Source organism: Drosophila willistoni (assembly GCF_018902025.1).
Source record: "Drosophila willistoni isolate 14030-0811.24 chromosome XR unlocalized genomic scaffold, UCI_dwil_1.1 Seg105, whole genome shotgun sequence".
In the NCBI taxonomy this organism is placed as follows: Eukaryota; Metazoa; Arthropoda; class Insecta; order Diptera; family Drosophilidae; genus Drosophila; species Drosophila willistoni.
Genome location: NW_025814054.1, coordinates 1,435,243 through 1,444,510, shown reverse-complemented (window position 1 = coordinate 1,444,510; position 9,268 = coordinate 1,435,243). Strand labels below are relative to the sequence as shown.

The window sequence follows — 9,268 nt, the reverse complement described above, 5'->3', positions numbered from 1 at the left end:
TCCAGCAGCTGATTTCAGTTGAGTTTCTTTAACCAAATCGCATGCCACGGGCGATTTAAGAATTTAACTTGTATTGTTTATATTATTAATTTTGATTAAGTTTTAAAGTTGCTTTTATCATTAAATTAAGACAAAAAATGTTGGCCAGATTTCACCAATTGAGCGGCGGCAATTTGAAAACCTTCAAGGTCGGTCCATGATTAATTAAGATAAAATTCAACTTTTAAGATACAAATATATTTTATCTGTTTACTCTTTAAAAATGCTATCCATCATAAAACTAGAATATACATAAAGTTATATTCTATGCACTGGTACAGTCAGGCAAACAGGTGGCTTATTATTATTGTAGTTATTCTCGTTTAGATTTCTAGAGGGGGATTTTGGGGGGCCAATTGCTTATCAATGTTTTGACGGACCCACACGAACAGGCCACTATATTTGATTTGTATTTATATACATATGAATGTAGTCAGATGCCTACGCCCCACCGCCCCCGAAATTATAAATAGCCAAATTATTGCGTAAGTTGTTTGTTTTTCTCAAATATACCCTGTTGTCAAAATGGTTATATTCATTTTCAAAAGCACTTAATTTTTACTCCAAATAAGTGATGAAACTTAACTTGTACCATAATTAAGGACATCGACATAGACAGGACATAATTATATTTCTAGAAAGCAATATATATGTAGCTAGCCCATTTCATCTTTATCCTAGCATAGCATAAAAGCATCCTATTTCAGTTTTTTTTATATATACTTAGATCCACAGATCAAGAACTTGTTTTCGTTACATTAAAATATATTAATTGTTTACTTTCTTTCAAATGATATCTGTCAATCTTCATAATATTTTTATACCCGTCTAGTATGATTGATTTCTTCCTATATCATACAACATCTAAAGAATTTCGCTGCTACTAAGTTGCTAAGATTGGTATCTATTATCATATTTTTCATAAATAGTTATATTTATTTATTAATAGCACTAGGGTATATGGTGCTTCGGTCTATGCTGTAAAAAACACGCCACTATGGCAGGAGAAAACAACTATGCTAATTGGTCATTCAGAACTGGAATCAAATTAAAGTCAACCTGGTTTTGTCTATTTACAGCTCATTGCCTGCTATTCGACATCGGGGGGTAAACAACATAAGGGCAAGATCTATGAATCGGCCAATGATGCAGTGGCCGATGTTCCAGATGGCGCCAAAATTCTTTTTGGCGGCTTTGGCATCTGTGGCATACCCGAGAAGATGATAGCAGCTCTAAAAGAGAAGGGTGTGAAAAATATAACCGCAGTATCGAATAATGGAGGTGAGCTATCTATCCACTTTAGATTTCTGCTATTGAAATGTTGTCAAATGGCACCCATTTTCTTTCCTCTTCAGGTGTGGATGATTGTGGTTTGGGTGTTCTGATCAAACAGAAGCAATTGGCGAAAGTAATTGGCTCTTATGTGGGTGAAAATACGGAGCTAGTGCGTCAATATTTGGCAGGCGAATTGGCTGTTGAGTTGACACCGCAAGGCACATTGGCCGAAAAGATTCGTGCCGGTGGCGCTGGTATTCCGGCATTCTTTACTCCCACTGGCTATGCCACCTTGGTTCAGGAAGGTGGCGCTCCTGTTAAGTACTCGAAGGATGGCAAAGTGATTGTTGAGAGTGCCAAGAAACCAGTTCAGGCCTTCAATGGACGCAATTATGTGATGGAGGAATCCATATTTGCTGACTTTGCCTTTGTAAAGGCCCAGAAGGCCGATGCTCTGGGTAATCTGGTGTTCAATAAGGCTGCACGCAATTTCAATGCACCCATGTGCAGGGCGGCAAAGATCACAGTGGCCGAAGTCGAGGAATTGGTTCCAGTGGGCTCACTCTCGCCGGACGAGATCCATGTGCCTGGCATTTATGTGAAGCGTATTTTTAAGGGCAGCAATTACAACAAACGTGTGGAGCGTCTGAGAATTACCGAAACCAAGGATCCCAATAAGCCAGCACCAGAAGTCAGCCCTGCCCAGGCATTGCGTGAACGCATTGCTCGTCGTGTGGCCCTAGAGTTTCGTGATGGCATGTATGCTAATCTGGGCATTGGTATTCCAGTTCTCTCCTCCAACTACATTCCCGATGGCATGAATGTAATGTTGCAATCCGAGAATGGCATTTTGGGTCTAGGCCCATTCCCAACAAAAGATAAGGTCGATCCCGATTTGATTAATGCTGGCAAGGAGAGTGTTACAGTAATTCCAGGCGCTGCCTACTTTGGTTCCGATGATAGTTTTGCTATGATACGTGGCGGTCACGTTGATATAACCATTCTGGGTGCCATGGAAGTCTCAGCCACAGGCGATTTGGCCAACTGGATGATACCGGTATGAATTGAAATTACTTTATCTAGGTGTTATTCCATTAATTTGTTGTTTCTTGGCAGGGCAAACTGGTTAAAGGCATGGGCGGAGCCATGGATTTGGTGGCAGCACCAGGCACTAAAGTGATTATTACCATGGAGCATAATGCTCGTGATGGTTCGCCGAAAATTCTTGATAGCTGCTCCCTTCCCTTGACCGGCAAAGGGGTGGTCGATCTTATTATCTCCGAGAAGGCAGTGTTCCAAGTGGAAAAGGGTGTCGGTCTCACTTTATTGGAAATCGGCGAGGGTTATACGGTAGATGATATCATTGCTTGCACAGGAGCTAAGTTCACTGTCTCACCCAATGTCAAGCCAATGGCTCAAATTCCCATCTGATGCAGGCAGATAGAAGCTAGAAAACCATGGTTCAGGTACTCCGAGTGATATAATTGTGCATTTATTTTTGAGTAAAGAAAAAAATAATTATGAAATAAAAGTGATTTTTTTTTTCAATTTTTGTTTTTTCTTTTTTGTTTCAAACCATTATAGTTAAAGTGTATGTGTGTGTATGTGGAGTGAGGTGGAGAGGGGAGGAGGGAGTATATACATGTATGTATATAGACATAGATATGTAGATGCTAGCCCATGGCCTTGGCCATGTTCTTGAGAGCACCGGAGCGCAGCTCTTTACGCATCTGCTTGTTGAGTATGGTAAATGTGCGATTATGTTGGCTATCTGATTCACAGCGGCATGTGGCACAAAATTGTGAGGATAGCACATGTAAGGGGCTGCGGAAATAGAGATCCTTTTGCATGGTCAACGTATTCTTGTGATGCGACATCATATGCAAAGCAATCTCCAAGACGGCAAGAGTTGCTCCAATAAAGAAATTGTAGATGAAAAGCGTTGGTATAAGGAACAGCAGATACGGATGCTGGCGCTCATAACCCAAGATGATGTTCTACATTAAAAAAACAAATATTAATTCCACTCTAGGTTTGGATAACTGATCACTACTTACGCTATGGACTCCATCCATTTTAATGTAATCTTCACGCTCATATCCTGGTGTTATTTTCTTCGGCTTGTTCGCCACTAGTGTTGCCATCGGACTGCTGCCATTGCGTTTCTCCACCACATGCTTCACGGTTATATCAAGATCACGTTGATATTTATTGGCCAATACATTGTCCATCTCATCGCAGAAAGTGCCCCTCAGATAGTGTCGAGGTACATGGAAATTGCCATGCTTACGATAGCGCACCTTCATTTGATCATGGACTGGCTCTCCTGTTTCCTCATCGTATTTCGGTTCCTTGACACGAGCTGAATCCGTATAATAGATATATTCGAATTCACCAGTTTCGCTATTCTGCAATTGAGATAACAAAGCGATAAGACAAACAGAAAGAGACACAGAGAGATAGAGAGAGACCACAAAAGAGAACCATCCAGTTATCGCTAATTGACTTTTTTGTTTTTGGAGATTTCTCCAGCTTAAGAGAGTCGTAGACAAAAGAGCACAAAATGTGTGAGAAAGAGAAACACATTCTAGCATGGCGTGATCATGATTTAACACATAGAGATTTCTTAGGTTAAAAATAAAAAACAAACAAATTAGCATTTTAAATTAATTGTATGCCCTAAATAAACGGGTATATTTTCTTATATAGTACATATATTTTATTGTATTCTCTATGTTCTCTCTGTCATCTAAATAATATCTAGAACTGGTCTTTTCAAGTTCATCTATTAAAAGAGTTGACTTACAAAGTTAATCTTTATGATTAATACAACTAACCTGAGTTGATTAGTTTGTTTAAACAATTTATTTGCTGAATAGATTACTCTGTAAAATCAATTTCTGTAAGGAACTATAGTATATATAGATAATCTCTGTTCAACAATATAAAAGAAATAGACTATATTTATGATCTATCTAACAAATAATTCAATTGTTCTATGGTTTTTTTTTACTATATTCTCCAACTTGTTAGTTTTTTAATTGGCCTAATGATAAATATATTTTAAAGACTACCAATAAACTTTTTCAACTTTAGTAGAATCTCAATTAACTCTCAGAGAATAGAAAACCTAAAAAAAAACCTGGCAAATTGACATTTCTTTAAAAACCTTTCATTTCACCTTTATATTCCTAGTATTTATTTAGGAATTGCTTACAAACATAACTACTAGATAGATACCAAATAGATACTAAAATCTACAAGATTTCAGTGTACTTTCAAGATCGTTAGATTAGAAGCACTTAATTTTTGGAGATTTCAAAGCATGACAAAGCGAATTTAAAAGAACTTCTTTTTCAAAACTAAAATTATTCATTTAATAAATAATTTAGGCTTTCTTAAAATAATTCATGGAAGAGTTACTATAACAAGAATTGATGGTTTTTCCCAATTAGTGTATACGAAATTATTCCTTATATTAATAATAATAATAATAATATTCTCATTTGCCGCTCTTTCATATTTTGTTTTTGATTATTCTAATCGGCAACATTGTTTATGGGGAAAATTATCTTGCAAAACACAGTGCTAAAAAAACGAAATTGAAGATGTTAGTTTAGTTTATTTGTATTTTTTTTTTCTTTTGTGGCTTTTCTGATAAGACTTGGCGATAGGTACGGCACGTAAAAAGTAAATTGACATGAATCACATTTTTTTTTATTGTTCCTATCTCGCTGTTTCTATTCAAAATTTTGTTTCACAAAATGTGCAATTGGCTTGTTGTGTTCTTACCACCACCATGTTTTGCTTTAGACTAACTAAAGCCTTAAAAACGAAACTAGCTGAAGGCGAATAATAATAACAAAAAAAATAAAAAAAAAATACCGAAAGCTTATCGCTATCAGACGATAGACGAGGCTGGTGATAGCCAGTGGAGAAAAAGGTAAAGTGGTGGGTGTGGGAGGATGAATAGAAGGCATCGGTAGGAAGGTCTTATCGGTTACACGGCTTTTAAATTGTATTCTTCGTGTCTATCTATCGAGCGGGCGGTATTAAGCTGCGCCCATTAAATGGCAATTAATGTCTATTTGCCTTAACAAATTGTAAATGCAATTGAACAAATACATATGTATATGCAAGTACAATGTCGGATATACATATTTATATAGAATTTTTTCCAATGATGGCATTAATAACATGTATCTTATATAAGTAAATAGCAGTCAACTTTATATACATATATTTATAATATAAGTACATGAAAGATCAAACAGTTTGAAAAGGCGAATTAAGTTTGCGTGCAAATGCGATTTGAGTGTAATCCAAATTGATGCATTGCCATCTGACCTAACACACACACACACACACACTCTCACACTCATACACATATACTCAATTATAGGATCGTGTGAGTTAGGTGTCAAGAACAAAAAAAAAGGTTGTTTCATTATGATTAGTAGTTAGGCAAGTGAATTAAAAGTTAAATACATCCATCTACCTAAATCGTATCTATAGTCAATATCAAGGGAAAGTATCTAATATCTTACTTATACAAAAGTTTGATGCAATCGTCAAATTATATTAGCCAATTAAGTAATTTGAATAATTTGGGGATTTCCTAGAAACCTAAACAACAATGGGTTTAACCTTATATACACAATAATATACCTATGTATGTGTATGTAATACAATTCCTTATAAATGAAATTTAAAACAGATTGGGTAGCTTTCAATTATCGCGTAAATCAGATTGTTTATTGTTATTTTCAACTGAACTATTGAGAACTTTAGAAAAGAGTTTATGTCGAAGTCGGTTATCAATTTCGTGATTATGACTTGGGGAGGAATAAAACCTAAAACCTTTTTTCTTTACTTTTTTCCATCCTTCTATGCTTGTGGATACTATATCCCGTCTGAGTAACAGTATATCTATCTATATGTGGATTTAGATTTTGTTATATGTCTCCCTAATACTTTTGGTTGTTAATAAATACCTTTTACCATCTATCTGGCTATATATTTCTTATTCATCTGTCAATAGATATATTTCAACTAAGTCCTATGTATGATCCATACATATATTTGGTTACCCTTTGATTATTTCTAGCTCCGTTCCATGTGTCTAACCAATCAACTTTTTTTTTATTATTTGTCTTAACTTTTGGTAAACTTTTTTATATGCCAAACCATCTATGCAACTATTATTTATTTGTAGGAGTTTTCTGTTTTAGTTTTTTTAACTCTCTAATGTTTGTTTATCGAAAGGTCTTTACTATCTAACTTGCATCTATTATCTATTTACTGACTCTATAAATATGCATATTTTTGTTCTAATTCTATCCATTAGTTTATAGATCTATCTGTTTATCCTTTTAATGTGTATATTTATTAATTTGTTTATTCATCCAAGTCGTAAACTATGGAATCTAGTCTAATGTTTATACAAATTTTATATATATATATTTTTATGGAGTATTTGCATCTAGATCGATATTGTCCTATCTAGCTTGTAAAAACTCTGATTCAATATCTTAATAATATTTATCCATAGTTGTTGAAATACTAAAAACGTTGGGTATTCCCAGTGCAACTCGCTACTGGCTGGTCTATGTAGGGAAATTTCTATTGTGTTAAAGTTAATGACGAGTATGTATACTACAAACGGTAGTCAGTTTCGGTTAGTTTGGTTGGGCAACAAGCAAACAGAAATCAGATTAGAAGTGAACCAGTAAGTGGTTGAATGGGTGGTGGTGGTGGTGCTTTTGGTATGGGGGGTAAACCATAAGTATGAGACACTTCAAAAGGCAAAATTTTTAAATGTAAACTTGATAAATGTTGCCCAATGTCATATAGTAAAACCTAGCTCTATATAATCTATATAGTAAATATGGGAATACATAAATGATAAACCTTTTCAAACTGATAACCAAGCAGACTAAACTAACAACAACAAAAAGAGCTCTCTCCATAAATATAATTACAGACAGAGCGGGCCAAAAAAAGCCCATGAAATATAACAAAAATGTCAGACAATTCCAATAGCTGCAGATAATCTTTGGGTCAGACTATATAGTATAATTAACTCAGATTATGATTGCTGTTACTGTTGTTGTTTTGGTGCCTGGTTGTGCCTGTGTGTGTGTGTGTGTGTGTGTGTGTGTGTTAGTGGTGTGCTGTGTTTTGATGTATATGTTTTAGCCATTAGTATGTCTGGGGCAAAAGCTTTTGATTTTAATTTTTTATTTTGGCTTACCTTTATTACATTTAGAAGAAGACAAAACATCATGAAACAAAAACAATTGCCAAGTAAAAGTCAAAACAAATAAACAAAAATTATCATTAACTTCTTTATACCCTGTAAACTGGATATATTTTATTCCAGAACATGAAATTCCACAGATTTAAATAAACTAATTAAGCTCATGAAGTTCCTAGAAGCGGCATTTGTAAAGATAAAACAGCTGGCTATCCCTTTACTAACACAAAGATCAATATATACAGACTGAACTTCTTGAGGTCATCAGCCAGATATTGATCTGGCTTTTGGGGATTTAATTACCAAAGTATATGGTAGTACAATTACTTAGATGTTGGTACTCTCTACATATAAAGCGAAGTTACTAGTTAAAACCCGGTGTGATAATACCCCTGGTAAGGGTATACAAACGGGTTTAAAACTTTGAGAAAGGCACAAAACCAAAATGAGAAGATGAAGTTGAAGATCTCATCAAAAATTCCATGGAATAGTAATACAATAGAGATGGGTTTTTTGTTTTTGTTTTTTACCTTTATGGAGTAGACCATAGTGCTTTATTTGTTGTTGTTTTTACTGTTATGGTGTCTGGTTCCAAAAACAAAAATATACAAAAATATATATATAGGTACCTATATATATAAATGTATATATATTAGATATATACACAGACTCTACTTTGCACTTGTGTATATTTGTTTAGTTTATTGATTTTTTTTCTTTGTTTTTTGCCAAACAAAAGTAAAGCATTGATGGTATTAAGTCTGCAAATACTCTTTCTCATATAAGCACAATATTACATATATAGATGTCTGATAAACCGGTTAGTCGTTCTCACGGGGAGTTAATTTCGAAGTGAAGGGGTTGCTAGCACCCAGGGGATGTTGTTGGAAGTGTAATTGCCGTGTAAGTTATATTTCGTTCAGTGTTTAATTTTGCATAAATTTCTAATGGAAATTCAAAAAAATATAGACACGCACACAAAACACAAAGAGAGAGGGAGAGAGAAAGAGAAACACGCACACACAGAGACACAAAAAAAAAACAGAAATAATAAACTTTTTCGTATTTGTTTTTAAAAGTTGATTTTGTTTGGCACAACTTTTAACACGCTCGTACGTTGACCAACTGAATATCTGACCGGCATGGAAACCCTCTATTGGGGGGCTCCTACTCTTTAATTTTTTTGAGAAAGCTTTGGGTTCCCAATCTCTCTCTCTATCTCTCTCTCGTTATCGACCATGTGGGATCGCCCGTTAGCTAGAAATTAAACCAAAAGTTTTCTAAGCTCTTACGGTTAAGGTATACACTAGACTTTTAGGCTCTGAATTAAACTTAAAAACAAAAATAAAGCTTTAAGAACATGAACTTGTTAAAGGTTAGATTATTGGTCTTTTCTTATTTTACTTTTGGGGATTATCAAAAGAGGAGACAACTCAAAAACTGGATTTCAATTCTGGTTTTTATATTATTTAATTTTGTATTTAGTATAGAGAGATGCATGTCGAAAAGTTCATCGAAAATTTTATTTATTTTGAGTTTATTTCCCCATTGCCAGTTTGTATATGGACAGTCGTAAGAATATTGCAGGCATTTAGCCATTATACGATATATATAGTATGTATTATCTTACAAAGATTAAGAACACACACAAATTGTATGTGCGTGTGCTTTTTCGAGAGCTGTTGAGCTACTTCGACT

At 34.8% G+C, this 9,268-nt stretch overlaps 2 protein-coding genes across 3 annotated transcripts; one reads left to right on the top strand and one right to left on the bottom strand.

Moving 5' to 3' along the window:
• Positions 1-22: 22 nt before the first annotated feature.
• On the top strand, positions 23-2,862 carry LOC6645023 (succinyl-CoA:3-ketoacid-coenzyme A transferase, mitochondrial). The gene is made up of 4 exons (XM_002067739.4): positions 23-188; positions 1,119-1,320; positions 1,395-2,371; positions 2,431-2,862. The coding sequence occupies exons 1-4, from the start codon at positions 138-140 to the stop codon at positions 2,743-2,745; spliced, it is 1,545 nt and encodes a 514-aa protein (XP_002067775.1). The 5' UTR covers positions 23-137; the 3' UTR covers positions 2,746-2,862.
• On the bottom strand, positions 2,776-8,690 carry LOC6645022. Of its 2 annotated transcripts, none has more exons than XM_002067738.4 (3): positions 8,101-8,690; positions 3,372-3,722; positions 2,776-3,311 (listed from the first exon to the last, which is right to left on the bottom strand). In XM_002067738.4, the coding sequence occupies exons 1-3, from the start codon at positions 8,116-8,118 to the stop codon at positions 2,988-2,990; spliced, it is 693 nt and encodes a 230-aa protein (XP_002067774.2). In that variant the 5' UTR covers positions 8,119-8,690; the 3' UTR covers positions 2,776-2,987. The 2 variants fall into 2 exon arrangements, with proteins under 2 accessions (XP_002067774.2, XP_046867649.1); XM_047011693.1 differs by lacking the exon at positions 8,101-8,690 and adding an exon at positions 5,107-5,130.
• Between the last annotated feature and the right edge of the window lie 578 nt (positions 8,691-9,268).